Source organism: Melospiza georgiana, chromosome 9 (genome assembly GCF_028018845.1).
Source record: "Melospiza georgiana isolate bMelGeo1 chromosome 9, bMelGeo1.pri, whole genome shotgun sequence".
NCBI lineage: Eukaryota > Metazoa > Chordata > Aves > Passeriformes > Passerellidae > Melospiza > Melospiza georgiana.
In genome coordinates this window covers 15234945-15252557 of record NC_080438.1, presented here as the reverse complement: position 1 = coordinate 15252557, position 17613 = coordinate 15234945, and the positions used below count along the sequence as shown (strand labels likewise).

Sequence of the window (17613 nt, the reverse complement as noted above, 5' to 3'; positions counted from 1 at the left end):
TCGTGCCCATTTAACAGTGTTTTAATATTAGATATTACTTTAGCCTTATGCATGTTACCAATGGAATGTAGCATGTGGACTTGCTCTAAAAGTGATGCTGATGACGACCTGCTTGCAAACGTACAGTCATTACAGAATCAGCTGAGGAGAACTGAAAAAAACCTACAAACTGTAGAGAAAGAGCTTTCCAGGTATGAGTGTGTCTGGAATGAGAATCTCCTGTCTCTTGTAGCCTAGCTCTGTTGTATTCTGTGTGATGGATTACTGTGATTAGCTCATTTTCTGCTTTTTGTTTGAATGGTCTTTATGAGCAACCTAATAAAGAAAAAAAGCAGTACTGACTTTTTGCTCTCCCTCCAAAACTAGTACAAGGGAATATTACAGCCACTGCTTCGATGAGGTTACAGATGTCCTTCTGCAGGACTTTGTACAGCCCAATTATGATTGTCAAGGCTTTTCCAGCTGTAAAAAGAACTCTGGGAGAACATCTCGCCAGGATTTCCAAAGAAAATGCAAAGTAAATATTTCTCTTCGTTACTCCTTTTTATTACTTTGGCTTTCTCTCCTTTGCTGTGTTTTGGAGCAGTTTTGGCTGCTGGGCTTGGAGTAGATACACTGTAGAATCGAGCAGTGATGTCAAGTGAGCACCTTAAACATAGTATCCCTTGAGAAACTTCCCCTTGCTGTGGGGAAGTTTCTGCTCCGCCTCTCAGTGCTTGAGGCTTCTAGGAAAGATGGGGACAAAAATTTTGGCAGGTCCTGCTGGGATAGGACAAGGATTTTCAACTGATTTAGATGAGATGTAGCAGGGGTTTTACTCATGAGGGTGGTGCAGCACAGCCACAGGACCCCATCCCAGGAAACATTCAAGGTCAGGTTGGTCAGAGCTGTGAGCAAGATGATCTGCTTCAGGTTGTCCTTACTCATTGCAGGGTGGTTGGAGTAAATGACCTTTAAAGTTCCCTTTCAACTCACACTGGTTTTGATTCTATGATGTTTTTTTAGATAAGAGTGTATATATGTGTATATATATATATATATAAACAAACATGCTATTATGTCTAGTCTTACTCTGTATCCGCAACTTTGGATAAAACTGTGGAAGAAAATGAACAACTTCAGGAGAAGTTTGATGCCCTTCATGAGCAAAATGCATCTTTGACTTCTCAGAATCACTACCTGAAGAACAGAGTGGAAACAATGAACTTTGAATTGATGCAGTCAAAAACAAAAGTATGTATCTTTAGTGTGCCCCAAGACACCCAGTGGCTGTGATTTTTGAGTTTAGAATTCCAAGCAGAATGTGCTGAGTTTTGTCTTATCTGTGTAAGTTTTAATATTTAGTATGTATTTCATAATCAATATTAATCTTGGACAGAATAGTTTGGAATATATTTCTCCATGGGCAAAACAACTATATTAATTATGAATTCTATCTACTTGTGTTCCAAAGTTTAGTCTAAAGACAGTAAGCCACAGAATGAAAAACTCACTATGACAGAAAATAGTTCAGTAATGCATTTAGTACTTACATTCATGTGTCTGAGACACTAATGGGAATAATAATGGCACAGTAGTCAATTGTCTAGGAAATTAAAATAGCTCATCTCTCAGCTTGGATTAATATTGTATTTTGAAAAAAGTGAAGATGAGTTAGAAAGGAGTATTGTATCTAATAAATCATTACTGATTTAGTTTACATTTGTTTGTACAGGTTTATTTCAGGACAACTATGTTGTTTTATTTGGTTTATATATAATATTAATAAGACATAGCTATGCTTAGTAGATTTTGTTTGAGAAATGTTATCTCCAAAACAGTACAAATAAGTAGATAAACAAAATGTTTGACTGCCTGGCACTGAAAGAAGAAGTAGTTGGATATAAACTTGTGGGGAAAAGCAAGACACAAGATCAACTTCTAAAGAAATAATTTTGCTCGACAGAATATCACTGGAACTGGAAAGAATGTTAAATGAGCAGAAAATTGGAGTTAAGGTGGTGTAAATGAACAAACATAGTTTACAGTAGGGTTAAGAGCGCTGTCATTTAGCAAGCAGATTGTTCTTCTGTTTCTCACCTGTATATATGCAATTGTTAATGAAACCCCAAATATGTTTGTATTTCAGATTTCATATCTTGAGGGTGCTTTAGCTACACATTTAATCAGCATTCCGAAGTTGAAAGAACAGATTGTAAATTTGGAAGCAGAAATTTCAGCTCAAGATAAAATTCTGAAGTAATGTGTACTTTCAAATCAATATTTTATTGTTGTCTTCCTGCTAGTCCAGTCTCTTTTTAGGGATGACATAACTTCTGGTACTCTGTGGGTCATATAACCTGGGGTCTGAAACTTTCATTTCAGAGCCATTTCTAGGAGGAGGGACATGGTTTAGTTTGTGCTGAATGAACTTCAAGAAACTGAGGAAAAATTAATAAAGACTGGTGAAAGAAGCCAGTTTGCAATGTGTGCTGAATAGGAATGTGCTGGTGAGGGTGACTGTTTGCTACATGGCCACATAGATTCTCTTGTAACAAGCATACATAATTCTGAACATGTGCTGTTTGTAACATGAAGGATTCTTTCTTCATGAGTACATTAATCAAGGCAAATGGCCAGATAAAACTGATGTAAATGCTGTTCAGAGGTGTCAGGAAGACATCCCTGGTTATCAACTTGCCTTACAACCTCATGTTATGGAATATTCAATTAATATTTCAGTAGTCTGACTTCACAAAAGCAAAAATACTTATGTTAAATTTATATTTTAGTGTTCTTTCCCAGTCACACCTGTTGGCAGAGAAAATGTGATTTCTATGATCAGAGCTCATGACACAAAGTCAGCTCTGGATCCTTGGCAGTTGTGACACCTGGTGCCTATTGATAAGTCAGATACCACTCCAGGCTGCAGACATACTCTGGGGAGTTTGCAGACTGTGGGTGCTCCTGACCTAGCTTTGAGAGTTCTAGCCTGTTTGTCTAGCACTTCTGTAACATTCTATGCACTAAAGAACAACAGAAATCTATTTTCTTTACAAAAAGTTCTTATTTTTTATTATGCTTTGTTTATTTGCTAGAGATGCAGAAGATAGACTAGATCAAAATCAGAAAACAGCAATGGAAAGAGAACAGATGTTGGAAAGATATCAAAAGGGCTATAAAATTCTGAAAATTGAGTTAATTGAACAAAGCAAGCAAGGAAAGAGGTAATTAACTAATTTTAAGAAATGGAGCATAGAATAATAGAGCATAAGTGCTTATTTCCATTGGCAGTGGTTTGCTTTGTGGAATCAAATGACTTTTCTGTTTTAAGGATGTTATTTTTTAAAAACGGGGAAATTCCGTGGTAAGGTACTGATTACTTAAATGAGCACATTTAAAATCTTGAGATCAGCTGGTAGCTGCAGGCTGATAGCACACTTTAGTGCCCAGTTTATCAGCTGGTTTTTCCTTCAGAATGGAGGTACTGCAGTGGAAAGCTTCAGTGTCCAGAATATATTTTTCCTGAATTATTTTTGTACTTGTCTTGGAAGAACCTGGAGTGCATGCTCAGCAGCTGGTATTCAGCAGTATTCCTTGGTGTGAGGAAAATGATAAAACAACAACTTAAGAGAACATTTTTATGTTATCCCTAATCTTACCTCTCTGTGTGATACTGTTGAAAGGGTGCTGTAATTCCATCTCAGTTCCCTTTTCCCTTTCCTATTGCCTCCTTTAGCCTAGTGGCTCTGTCACTACTGGAGGGAGTTTGGGAATTTGATTGTTGCAAGTTGCTATGAACACTCCTATCAGCTCCAAAATGTAATTTTAAACAAGTGGAATAAATAAAAAGATCCCAACCTTCCCTATTAATTTAACTGCATTACCTGGGGGAAAAAAATTACCTGAATTAATGGCTTGGGACAACATTTCTTGAACCTTTTAAATGCAAACTCTTTGACTTGTGCCTCTGCCCATGAAATTACCTCTAACCTTCTTAAGGCAAAAATATCCAGAAATACTGTGGGGCTTGCACTGCTGGTTGAAGAAATGTTTTGCTTTATGATTGCTGCTCCTTCAGAGCATGTGGGCTGAAACTAGCTGTACTTAGTTACTAGATGTAAATGTAAATATTTTTGTACTTCAGAAAAGCTGAGCTTCTGCCAGGTGTTAAGTACGATGTTATGGTTAGTATCAACAATTATTATGGTTTACTTTTAATCATTAATTGCAACAACTTACTTACAGGCAACCTGAAGTGCTTTAGGCTAATGCTATTTTATTGTTCTGAAATTCTTTTATCCCCTTCTCTTTTGCCATGTCCAGATGGGCACTGGTCCCCAGACTAAGACACCCCAATCTGAGGGTTGGCTGTACTTAGATGAGGCACTGCCCTATCCCCAGCCCCTGAGTGGAAGACAGAAATGTTTTGGAGCAGCAGGAATTCCTGTGTGCCCCTGTTGGCTGTCCTGAACAGGCTGCACACCTGAGCTGTGCTGAGTTCACTCTGCAGCTCCTTCCCTAATGAGCCATGACAGGGGAAGGACCAGTGCTGGGGAGTGACAGAGGGGACCAGGGGGGCTCTGGGTTCTTTCTTGGAGCAGAGTCTCACAGTGTGGTATCTGGGGCTTGGAAAGTTGGGAGAAGAAAGGAAGAACCTGGAGCAATTACTGCAGTTTTTAGTAACTGGAGAAGATAATTACATTAATGGCTGGAGGATGTGGGTTTTAAAATTGGTTTGCATCTTTTGCTTGATAGAGCACAACAGCAAAGAAATGAAGCTTTGTTGAATGTGGAGGAGCTGACAAGGGCTTTTACAAGGTATAAAGCAGAAATAACTGAAAAATTAGAAAAGGTGAGAGTTTTTTCTTCACTTGTATTTGCCATGGTGTGAAGATGTTTCTTCCAATAGGCCAGGCAGCCAATAGCAACAGGGTCACCAGTGAATCAATTGTTTCCACTTGTTGGTGGCAAAGCCCTAAAGAAGTGGCACAGGGTAAGCAAGTGTTTGTAGTGATAAATTCAATTATATAATTTTACACTGTCTTTGCTCAGTCTGCATTTTTAGAGTCTGCATCTTTGCAGTATCCCAATACTGCTGCTGTTTCTTTTGTCTCCTGCTTGCCAGCTGGGAAGTTTACATTTTAAAAATACAATATTCTTTAAAAGCTCTTGTTCCTCTAGATGTATAAGCTGTTCAATGAGACATGTGCTGAAGAAGATCTATGATGAAAATGGAGTAATCTCCCTAAGTTAGCTCTTACAGAGGTTTTTGTTTTGTTTGACTTCTTTCCTTGTGGAACAAGGCTGCCAACCACAAATATGCCCTAAAATATTAAGTTAATTTTTTCCTAAATGACAGAAAAAGAAAATTTCTCTGCCTCTTGCCTTCTCTTCACAATAGTGAGCAATAGGATTATCTACTGACTACCAGAAAGAGCATTATGTTATTTTTAAAATAGCCTCTTGACACGAAAGCTTGGTTTATTGCTGTACAGTAATGAAAAATAATTGCTTTTTAAGGCTAAAGCTGAAGAAGTAGTCTTGGGAGAACGTTTAATTAATTGTGAAAAAGAAAGAGAGAAGTTGAATGATAAGTGTATCAGCTACAGGAAGGATCTAGACATCCTAGAAGAGCAACTAAGGTAACACAGAGGCTTTTAAAAGTTCTCTGCACAGTGTTTTTACAAGAACTTGTATGTTGCACCTGTCACTGTGAATGTTCTGCTCAATTCATATAGTTCAATACATTTCTGCTCACTTTCTGTAAGTAATTTTTAAACCCTTTAATGCCACATGCTGCCCCCATTCCCAGGAAGAAGCCCCCAGGCCTTCTGGGGCACTGTTCATGGGCTCACTGGCTGCTGCTGCTGCCATGGGCTGCACTCAGGCCTCAGTGAGGTTGTGATGCTGACTGCAGCTCATGGAACAGACCTGCTCTGGACTGCTCTGTGTCCCAACTCTTCAGAAGATCTTTGGTAATTCCCTCATTGCTTTAATGAGGGAAGACAACCATCAGCTGATTGTCTTTAGAATTGTTAGCTTTGGACAAGCACCTGCACAGATATTTTGGGATTATTCAATTTACATGCTTTGTCCACACTCACATTCCGGTCTTAATTGTTGTTCTTTAGGCCATTTTGGCAAGAGTGGGCAGTGTAGGAACACCTTTACATTAGCTTGAGTCTCCTCAGTAAGTCTCTGCCTCTAGTAATGAAAATACCTTTTAAATGTCTTTTTAGACAATTAAAGGAAGAGAATCACAACACAAAAGAAGAAATTAAAGCTCTAGAAGCAAAGAACAGTGAAATGACATCAATGCTGAGTCAGTCTGATCAGAAGATCATCAAGCTGGAGAGTGAACTTTCTGAAAAAGATATAGTACTTAAAGAGAAAAATGCTCTAAAAAGTGCAAATGAAGAGTTGAGAGCACTTACTGCAGAGCAACAGAACCACTTGAAATTATGTCATCAAGAAATAGAGGATTCAAGGGAAGAGCTCAGCATCCTGGAAACCATTATTTCTCAGTTGTCTTTAAGTACACCTGAAGAGGTAGAGTAACTGCTACAGCCTTAACAGTGTATTATGTTTTGAATCATTTTAAGGATTGAATTATCCAAACTTTTAATATCCTGATATGTGTCTTAAAATTCATATGCCAATATAACATATGAATTAAGGATGCTCTAAAGCAATAAAAGGCTGATTTTTCATTGATCTTTGATTTCTGTTAACTTTTAGTTTAAATGGCACCATTTCAAACACCAGCTCCTGAGTTCCTCAGAAAAAGAAGCTACCCCTGAATCTTGTGGTGAATCAAGTAAACCTCTGATTGCAGACCTAAGGTATAACTTTCTGGTTACTGAGATACAGCAAAATTAGGCAGATGATAAGGTGCTATGAGAATTAACATGCAGACAGAATGTTAAATATCTGTGTCCTTCTTTATAATAGCATTAAACTGGCAATGAAAGAAACAGAAATTCAGAAGCCTGATGCAAACTTAACTCTCTGTACTGGAGCTGAGCATCTTTCTAACAGTAATGAAGGACAAGGAAACAGCAGGTTATGTGACCTGGAAACAGAGCCTGTCAGATTGATCAGAAATCCAGGAGGTAAGCTTGCTGAAATAGCTGTGCAGTTCTGTCTAGTTAATCCACAGAACAGAAATGTTCTGCAAGGGTTCAAGTTGGTTTTACAGCTTGTGTGCTTTGTTTGAACAGGGAGCATTTTGCCACCTTGGAAACTGTCAAGTTCTCCAGACACAATATATTTCTTTCTTCAGCTGCTTAAGTTACTTGTTCAGCAATAGCTGAGCTAGGAGTTGCGTTGAAATATATTTTTTTCTTTAGGCACATTGTGCTAAAATCTCTGTATTTTTGTTGACTCTTTTCTCTGTATCCTGCTGTGTTTCTCTGATTGCTTCTGTCATTACTGTTAGGACTGCTCCATGGAATTATGTCAGGGCACCTGTATGATGCTGTCTTTATTTTGTTTGTTTTCATGAGTCACTGTATTGAGTTACATTATTGGTTTGCATGTTCTTTTATAAATTAAATTTATTTTTTCTACTTTGAGAGAGGAGAAAATGTCAACAGTTGGAACTTATAAGCAAACAATTTGAAAAGGTGAGGCAAAAATTCCAGAAAGAGATAGAAGAGCTACGCACTAAACTGATAAAAGCAGATGATGAGAATTCTGCCTTGAGGACCAGCATGGCTCAAAGGACCAGTCAGTTTCAAACCATACAGGAAGACCTGTTGAAGAAGGCTTCAAAAACTAACAGCTTAGAGAAAGAAGTAAGTTTTAAATAGCACTGAAAAGAATATGCCCTTTTTTCTTCAGTCAGTAATCAAAGATAATTAAGACAATAGTTATGGAAAAACTGCAATTGCCATAATAATTTAAAAATCTGATTAATTTGAGAAAAATTCAAACTAAACTTTTCAGCAAGCAGAAAGGCTTAGCAACCCTAATTTGTTAGTTGTCAGAAATACCGTTTCAAAGCTGGTGTAGGGTTAGTTGTCAGAAATACTGTTTTAAGGTTAGTAGGCTTTTCTGCTACTCCTTTGATTTGCTATGTGGAAAATATGCACAGTCTTGTTGCTTTGGTGTGGTTGAATTAATGGGTAATCCTAGGAAACAGGTTGAAGCAACAGTTGTATTTTTCCTCCTTGAATGTTACTGTAGTTGCCAGAGATGAACATGATTACCAGGGAGTCACAAAAGAAAAAATTTAAGCTTCACCTTTTCTCAGGGTGAATAAATTAAATTGCTAATGTTTCCATTCTGGTGCTAATATGTTTACAGAGTTCAGCATAATGAGCTTTGCAGTTATTTCCTAATAACGAATGCAAACGTTATGAATATGTAAAGCTATTTCACTGATAATTAATTGGATAAATTGTAGGCAAATTGTCCTGAATATTTCTCTGTAAGTAATAGAATATAATAGGTCAACAAAATCAACCAAACAGTTTATTAAAAATACTATAGTAGTAGCTAAAATGGAATTGGTGATAAGAAAGTGCATACAAATATTTGAATAAAACTGCAACAGTTGTCTACATGCTGTTTTGTGCATATTTAATTTCAGATAAGAAAAAAGTCTTCTCAGCTTTCTGCACTTGAGAAACAGCTGGAAGAAAAGACAATTGCTTATTCCACTGCTGCAGAAAGAAATGTTGAGTTGGAACTGGAGCTCATGGTAAAATGTTCTCAGTGAGAAACCACATTTATTTAAAAATACATAAAAGTTTAACTTGATATAGTAATATTCCTTGTATTCAAAATGTGGGGAATTTCAGATCTGCTAAATAATCTGTGCAGATTTTAGGAACACAGGTTTTAAAAACAGAATCTTGTTTGAAATAAAGCATCCTTTTTTCCCTGCCCTTGAATGTGGTAAGTTATTAATGAACATGTTATGTTTTCCTTGTGGTCACATATGCAATGAAGATCTGGCCCTGTTGAATTGCCATTTGTTTCAGTGACATACATGTAGGTTTGTAAATTAAAAAGTCTTCAAAAGGGTATTTTAAAGATTCCATCTATCCATATGAATATAGAATTTCTTTTTGTCTTTGTAAGGAGTTCCCTGTGCCATAATCCATCTTGGCAGACACCTTGTGTCTGTAGTGGCTGCATTTACTGATATTCTGTACCTGTGGTATCAGTCTGACATCCTTGGAGATGACACATGCTCTGTGTAAATTCAGAATTTTGTTTGCTGTTCCTTTATGAAATCTAGAAACCAGATGATCAAATAACTTAATATCACAGCTAAATGTTTTTATTCAGTCCTTTAATTGTTGCCACTTCCCAGGGAAAAAACAGATGCATTCATGAGCTGGAAACAACTATCAGTGAAGAACATGAGAAAATAACTTCTGCTTTTGAAGATGAAAAGTTGTTTCACCTCAAGCAGCAGAAAGAAATGGAGAAACAGATTGCTGTAGTAAGATCTTTATGGTGTGGTGTTATGTATGAGTGTTATGCTTGGTAACTTTTTCCTGTACTGATTTGTCTGGTAATTTTGAGACACATCCATTAACATGTTATATTAAAAACCTCTTTATTCTCCCTACATTGCCTGATTTTAGTACATCTCTATCTAGCTAGCTATACAACTTTCCCACTGAAATATTCATATCCTGCTCAACTGAAGAGAAATAAGGACTTAGGAAGAGTACTGTTGTTTTTTGCTCCAAACACACAGTAAAAAAAGTATAGCTTTAGTGCCTACTGGATTTAAAGCATGACAGCTTCTAAAAGTGTTCTTGTTGCCTGAACCTCTGCCAAACTGAGCCTTAGGAGCATCTGCATTCAGGGGTTTTTCAGTCTCTAGAGAAGAAATGTTTCTCCATGTGATTAGAAATATAACTGTGATTATTTCTAGCTGTTTAAGAAGCTTCTCATCTTTTAGTAAAGAATGGATGCACATCTTATTGTGTTGGTTGGTGACAATTGCACTCTGCTCTCATTCTCCTCTGGAATTAAGATATTAAGTTCTTGGGATTTCTTGACAATATGCAATGCTGCTGATGTCAGTAATGTATTTAATTTTCCTTATAAAATGATGGGTGAATAAATATGAATCACATATTTAGATGAATACATTGTTATTAAAATATTAAATTACTATTTACTTATGGACAGCTTCAAACACAGCTGGAGAAGAAACATCAACAAGTTGTTGAACAAGAGAAAATAATATCCATTTTACAACAAGAGGTTGTACATAAACAGCATCACATTGAATCATTGGATGGGCTGCTGATAGGAAACAGAGAGGTAAGGCTGGCTCTTCACTTTCTTAACATGCAAATCAAGCAAGTGACCAAAAATAATGGAAAGCATATTCATAAATACATGGAAAAATTGGGGAAAATGAAAGATGTTTATGTTTATGCTTCTTAATTCTTGTTTGAGTCATTGACTGAATCTAGTGTAGTCACCAGTTACTACTACTACTATATATTGGTCAAATTTTAATGACCTTTCAGTATTTTCTCTTAGCATTCTCTTTATGCCTCTGGATTGCCCCTTGGGCTTCTCTCTCTAATGAAAGAGATCTGGATAAAGAATGTTTGCATCAATCCTGCACTAGGTGGAAAACCAATAATGTTCTACTATAACAATATTTTATTCCTTTTAATAATGCCTGCTACTGCAGAATATGAAGAGACATTCTCAGCAACCAAATTCACTTCAGAGTATCATGCACACAAATACATTATACAAGCAATTGTGTTTTAGATACACTGATCTGTGTTTTTTCCCGATTATGAGTTTTTATTAAATTATTTATAACTTTATAACATTAGATGAATGTTATGTAATATCTGTAGATGGTTCTCTTGAATAAAAATGTCTGTAAAAACAGGAAATGGAAAAGCAAAATGTCAAGAAAGATCAAGGATTGAAGATGCTGGAAAGTCAGTTAAGAGAAGAAAAAATCAAAGTTAGTAAACTTTCTGTAATGTTCAAATAATAGTTTTAAAGTTTGTAGTAACAGTGTGTTTCCTTTTATCTTTTATAGAAAAACTGTTTTATATAAATTTCTCTTAAGCAAATATTCCAGAAGTTATTTGTCTGAAGTATTTTTTGTCTGTTGTTTCATTATTTTGTCTTCTTTTTTTAATTAAAAGTATGATGAAACCTACAGTAAGAGATTATGCAATGCATAATTGCTTAATGCAATTACTGTAGTTACAAAGACTATTCCAGTTTTAAAGTTTACTATAATCTTCCATGACTGTTTTAATGCTCATATGATAAAAATGTAACTTTTCTGATGTTTTACACAAAGCTGTCTTTTAATACAATTTTTAGACCAGTTAATACAAACCATGCCATGCAATTTTAAATAATATATTGCATTCACCTAGGTACAACAACTTGAGTCGGCACTAAATGTATGTAAGGAAGAAGTTGCACTGTATTTGAGTCAGTCTCAAGAAAATAAGGAGATGTTTGAAAATCAGCTGAAAGAAAGGTCTGAAGAGGTAACTGTTTAAAAACCCTTTTGTATTGCAGAGAACACTTGTTATGATTGATTTAATCTAAAAGTTTGTGAAATGGCAGCCAAAATTTGCAACAGGACCTGTGGATGGGAAGTAAGCTGGGAAAAAATGATACATTTTGTGAGGGTAAAGGGGAAAATCAAATCATAACTCAAAACCACGGGGTAATTTAAGGGAAAAGAAGCACTAAGATAAATGAATTGTTGAAAGAGGTAACAAAATCAGAATAATGTGAAACAAAACATTACCATGAAAAAATGGAGAGAGCACTCTTGTAATATAAATTTAAGGGCACAAAATTGATCTGTTTTTCAACTGTCTTAATAGGGAAGAAGTCCTGGGCATAAAAAAATGTTTACTTCTAGAACCCTGAGTTTTATCATACTTTCCACTACTACTTGAAAGCAAGAAAGAGTTAACTTTAAATATTAGAAGGAATTTTTATTAGTGGGTGAAGTAATTATATAGCAGGTTGATCATGTCACTGCTGGCCTCCCTGCTGAGAGAGGCTTCAGTCAAGTGGAGGCTGCTGGACCCTGGACAGGATTAGCTTGATGGAAGTGGTGGGGTCTGTCACACATAAACCTGGGATAGTTACTGCTGCTTCCTGAGCCCTAAACCCTGCTCTTGCTATACTGCATGTGAGGGGACTGGATCCTGTGTGAAACATCAAGTGTGGCAAGTGAGGCTTTATTTTTTTTTTTCCAAGAACACTCCCTTTTTTTTTTCTCCAGAACAGTTCCCTCTGGCATTCACCACTGAGAAACCAGATTAGACAATATAAAATAAGTTAGGCACTCAAATTTTTTTTTATTGGAATGACTATTATCATACAAGCAAAAAGAAATAAAGGGGAGGACTGAGAACAAAATCTCAAGGGGAAAACAAGGACTTTCTGAGAAATAAAGAAGACTGGCAGAAAGAAAAGTAGTTCTAACTAAAAATCTGCTATGTATGGTTTTAAAATATTGTCAAGTGCTATCTAGAAAGCAAGAATCAAAACCTGGGACTGACTGAGAAGTTGCTACTTTCCTCAGTGTGTAAAGCATAATACAATGATGAATTATGAGGTCTGTTATGTACTGTTGAAACTGTAATGCAACTAAATTCTGACACAAAAGTTTTATTGCATCACAAGTGTGATTCTGTGTTCATTAAGAGAGAATAGCTGAAACAACTGCAAATAAAAATGCTTTGTTGTAAGGGAAAATAAATGTCTTTTCAGCTTCATTATTTGCAGAAAGAAATAAAAATTAAAGGTCAGACTATTCATGACATGAGTGAACAAAATATTCTCCTGCAACAAACTTTGCATCATCAGCAGCAAATGTTACAGCAAGAAACTATTAGAAATGGGGAGTTGGAAGATAATCAAATTAAACTTGAAAAACAGGTACAGTATGGTGAGAATTGTCTACATATATGGAGAAAATTAAGTGCCTTATATATGTTTTCATAATACCTATAAAATCTGAATATTTATTTGATAACTGAGTTGATAATTATTATTTGATATATGTAAAATAAAGAGTTTAGTGGCTTGTTTTATCTTAACCCAGGTTCTGAGCTATCAAACATTCTAGTTAGCATTAGAGTGGCTAGGTACTTGGAAAATCAAACCCTAGACTGCAGTTAAGTAGAAGTGCATTTAAATTCAGAAAGTTACATCTTATTGCATTTACTAGAAACTATTTTTCTTTCAAATGTGCAGAGTTTTAGTTTTAAATTACACACAGACTATAAAGAAATCTGTTGTGTAAAAACTCTCCCTGTGTGAGCTACAAGACAAGAATGTGTATTTCTTTGGTATTCAATTTGAAACTACTCTTTAAATGCCATTTCCTATAGGTATCCACTTTGGAAAAAGAGCTCCAGAAGCAGAAAGCATGTGCAGAAGATGAGCTGAGAAAGGTGGAGGAGAAACTGCACCTAGCTGCTCAGGAAGCAGACTTAAACAGGCAGAAGGTGGCTGAACTGAATTGTACAATCAGGTAGGTTTAGGATAAATGAGAGAAGTATTCTGCACATGGGCACATGGATGAGAACCCTTGCTGTGTGAAATGCTGTTCAGCTCTGGGCTTACACATCAGTCTCTGGCAGCACAGACTGGAAATCAGAAGGGAAGCTTCTGACTAGCAGAGGCATGACTTTCTGGAACAGTTTCCAGTGGAATTAATGCATGTCCTGGCAACCTACTTAGCCTTAAGATAGCAGTTCAAATCATAACCATATCAGCTGCTTGTAATTGTAGAGAGTACATTCTGCAGGAGCTTGCTAGTCTTAAAGAATATAGCTTTGATTACAAGAAAGGCCTACTTAACATGACTTTTCTTTCCATTTTATTCACAAACACTTGTCTTAGAGCATGTTGCTCTTGTTATTCCTTTGTTCATTTTGTTCTGGTTGCTTCTCTTAGACAGATGAAATTGGAGATGGATCAGTGCAAGAATGAACTTACTGGCATGGAAAAAGAAGTAATGCAATTAAAACGAGATGGTGCAAACAAAGCGCTGCAGATAAATCAGCTGGAAATCACTCTGGAAGAAGCAAGATCAGAGCTCAACAGAAAGGCAAATGAGGGTAATTTGGCTATTTTGTTTCTCAGGGTTCCTTTTATTAAACTGTTCCTCTCTATGTATTGGACATTTTTCCTCCCCCCCCTTTCATAATCAAGTACATGAGGGTCAAAAAATTATTATCTTTTTAAACCCAAACAAAACCAAACCTAAATGAACAACACCCCCACAACCCAAAAATATCACAAACATTTTTCACATACTTTTTCAAATTCTCATTTTTGTGGTATATACCTTCACCCCAGGTGAAATACTAAGTGGTTTCCCTGTAAATTGGTCATGCAGATTCTTAATGTAATAGTCAAATGAGACACTTAGCTTTAATAAAGGCATATGCTATTCAAAAAATGCAGCTCTTTGAAACAAGCAGAAAACCCCACATGTCTATGGAAATCATCTTCCATTTAGTTTAATTGGACCATTGTTTTAAGCCAGAGAAACAGCAGCAATTCTGCTTGCACTATTCCTGGCACTGCATGGTCAGTTACTATACTGTGTCTGCACTGCCTTCTTGGCCACGTGTTTTTAGATACATCCTTATGTTTCAGGTCAATTGTTGATTATGAAGTGAATAAAGCTAGCAAATACTTAGGTACCATAAACATAGTTTTGTATAAGTAGTCACTGTTTTTCTAGATTGTCCTAAAAATAGTGATACTGGAAATTTATTATGACCACAAGTGCTACTAGGTAGTGACGTTGCATGAAGACCCTGATGTACTGATGATTAAACATTCTCTTTTGTGGTGTGTGTGTAAAATAGTGAATGATTTTGAAGATAAGCTGCTTCAAAGTGAGACTTGCCACAGGAAAGCCTTACAGAAAATAGCAGAACTGGAATCTGCATTACAGAATGCCTGTGGAGAATTAAAGATCACTTTGACACGGCTCCAGGAGTTGCAAAATGCATTGCAGAATGCACAGTCCTCTCTGGAGGAGAAGAACATTGCTATCATGGATCTAACAACTGAGCTCAGGTGAGCTGCTATCTTTTCTGTCATGAAAACTTAGTTATGTTGATCATTCCTTAAGAATAGCAAGTAGTTTGGATGGGGTTTTTAATGTTTTTAGCAGCTCTCTATAATTTTAGGTGGTTTGGGGCCATCGGATAGCTCCATACTTGAGATCTTTGGCTCGTTTTTAATTTCTAAAAGTGGTGCTGAATTCTTTTTGTGGAATTTTGTTTTAAAATCTGCTGAAATTATTTTAGGAATCTTAAAGCTGTGAAGTAATCATAAGAATAGTCAAATTGTCCAGTCTACTTTCTGACCACAAATTAATGACACTTTATTTTTTAAAGAATCCTGATATAGTCAATTAAATAAATTGAATAAGGAAGTTACTTAGAATTCCCCAACTGGAATGTAATTTACAGAATGATTCTATTTAGGTTTGTTTCCTTGCAATCAATTCACCTTTAGGGTAATATGCTGTAAGTAAGTAATAGATCTCATGATTTTCAAGCTGGGTATTTGAAGCTAAGCAACTGAATGTGCATTAAGCAGTTAAATGTATGAGAATTTCAGGTATTGCAAGGATGAAATTGAAGACAAAAAGCAGGAACTCCTTGACATGGACCAAGCACTGAAAGAAAGGAATTGGGAACTGAAACAAAGAGTAGCTCAGGTGAGATAATTTTTAAGCATGTTACTGACAATTATTCCTGTTATATAGCAGATAAGTCACGAAAAGTTAGGTTAGGCCTGCTAGGTTTGGTTGCTTTGATGTATTTTCTCAAGCTCTACTGGTTCCTACAGGCACGGTGCCAACTTCAAACCAGCTGTATGTTGTTGAAGGCTTATGTACCAGGAAAATCAGAAACTTTATGCCATACCCTGTCCCAAGACTCTTCATTAGTGATGCAGTCATGGGGCAGCTGTTCTCATCTTGGTGATTGCTAGGAGGAGGGAGAGGTCTGTGCTGAAGGGTGCTTGGAGATGATAGATTCCTTTCCTTGTTGCACTGCAGCTTCTCTGATTCACATTAAAGCAGCCACTAAATATGAAATGGTATCTTTGTTGTGGATAAATTTCTGTAGCTCACTTGAAATATTTTCAAACTTTTGGTCTGGCTTCAGGATTTGATGCCCATCATGGGAAAATTCTGCTTCTGTCACTTTATTATAAACCTCTTCCTGAAGGAGTTACTAGCCTTTGTCTTCAAGAATATTTGAGGTTCAGAGAGGAGGAGTGGGATTTGAATAGGTCTGCTCAAAGAACTGACACTGTCAGGAAGACAGATCTTGCAATGTATTTTTGCCACAGTGCCCTGTGAACTGCCCCAGGAAGTCATCAAAGCATTTGATAAACTCAATTTTTTTGGTTTGGCAAAATTTGGCACTTCCTAACAAGGTGGATTAGTATAATAAATTACACATATTTCATTGAAAAGGATAACTTGCATTATGTGTATGTGAGGATCTAACATATTCAGTTATGGACTTTTTCCCAATTTTCCCTTTCTTTTTGTTTAGCCACTATTTAAATGAAATAGCTAGGGTGTAGCTTTATATTGGCTACTCAAGAGAATACTTTAATTAATTTCATTCACTTTGCTCTCATAGTTTATAATATGGCTTCTTAAAATCTGCATATTACTTCAAAATAAAATATTTCCTTTTCTTTCTTTTTTACCTCTAGATTGCACAATTGGATATGACAGTTCGTGAGCATAAGGGAGAAATGGAGCAACAAATAATTCAATTACAGTGTAATTTAGAGAAGTCAGAGTTGGAAATTAAGGAATGCAATAAACAGGTAATGCTGCTTAATCAAAAACACAGTTTCCCCTAACAAAGGGCAGCTAATTCTATGAGAGAGTCTGATCCTGGGGCACAATAGCTGGCCAGATTTAATCTAGAAGATAAAACCTCTTTTTTATTGTAGGGAGAGGGAAGGAATATACCAGTAAAAATAGATGTTTGTCAATTAAAACTATAAATTTTGTCAGGCTATAGCAGTGCAAAAATGAAAAATGATTTTTCACTTGCTATGATATGGCTCCCAAACTGCTCTTTTAGTAAAGGAAAATGTGGACAAAATAAAAAAATTGACAGAGGAATCAAAGTCAGGGTCAATGCTGACAATATTTGGGAGTTTTGTTTATTTTGTGGGTTTGTTTTTTTCTTAAATACAATTGTTCTGACTTTGTTAAAATATTGGTTCTGATGTAATTGCATTTTCTGTTCAGATTGAGAGCTTAGAGAAAAAACTCCAGCATTCCAAAGATGAGCTTCGGGAAAAAGAGTTTGAATTGCTCCAGAGAGATCAGGAAATAAATCAGCTGAAGAAAAAAAGAATGAAAGAAAAAACATAGCCTAGAAGCTCTTGGAAAGGTAAAACATACCTTGGATAGACAACAAATGATCAATTTTTAATGCCATTACTGTAGTGCCTGGAAGAAATGATATGGTGACTCTTTAATGTGTCATTACTTCTCCCAGAATCATTGTATTCTTATCCCCTAAGTTTGATTATTTTAAAATTACAGATTTTATGGCAAACGCTTAATTGTCTGCTTTCTGTGGAGAAATT

General features: G+C 36.1%; 1 protein-coding gene across 1 annotated transcript; it reads left to right on the top strand.

Moving 5' to 3' along the window:
* Nucleotides 1-60: 60 nt before the first annotated feature.
* On the top strand, nt 61-17395 carry CCDC18 (coiled-coil domain containing 18). The gene is made up of 23 exons (XM_058030367.1): nt 61-197; nt 367-517; nt 1066-1233; nt 2129-2238; nt 3078-3206; nt 4738-4834; nt 5503-5624; nt 6222-6531; nt 6721-6790; nt 6927-7094; nt 7558-7778; nt 8576-8686; nt 9305-9436; nt 10138-10272; nt 10865-10942; nt 11370-11486; nt 12730-12897; nt 13353-13495; nt 13921-14084; nt 14844-15057; nt 15607-15706; nt 16720-16836; nt 17270-17395. The coding sequence occupies exons 1-23, from the start codon at nt 61-63 to the stop codon at nt 17393-17395; spliced, it is 3288 nt and encodes a 1095-aa protein (XP_057886350.1).
* The last annotated feature ends 218 nt before the right edge of the window (nt 17396-17613 follow it).

Bases quoted from the DNA above. Each gene is read 5' to 3' on its own strand.
- CCDC18 (XM_058030367.1), top strand. From the start codon at position 61: ATGGAATGTAGCATGTGGACTTGCTCTAAAAGTGATGCTGATGACGAC. The intron at 2,239-3,077 runs GTAATGTGTACT...TTTATTTGCTAG, and splicing joins GCTCAAGATAAAATTCTGAA to AGATGCAGAAGATAGACTAG. The intron at 10,943-11,369 runs GTTAGTAAACTT...GCATTCACCTAG, and splicing joins TAAGAGAAGAAAAAATCAAA to GTACAACAACTTGAGTCGGC.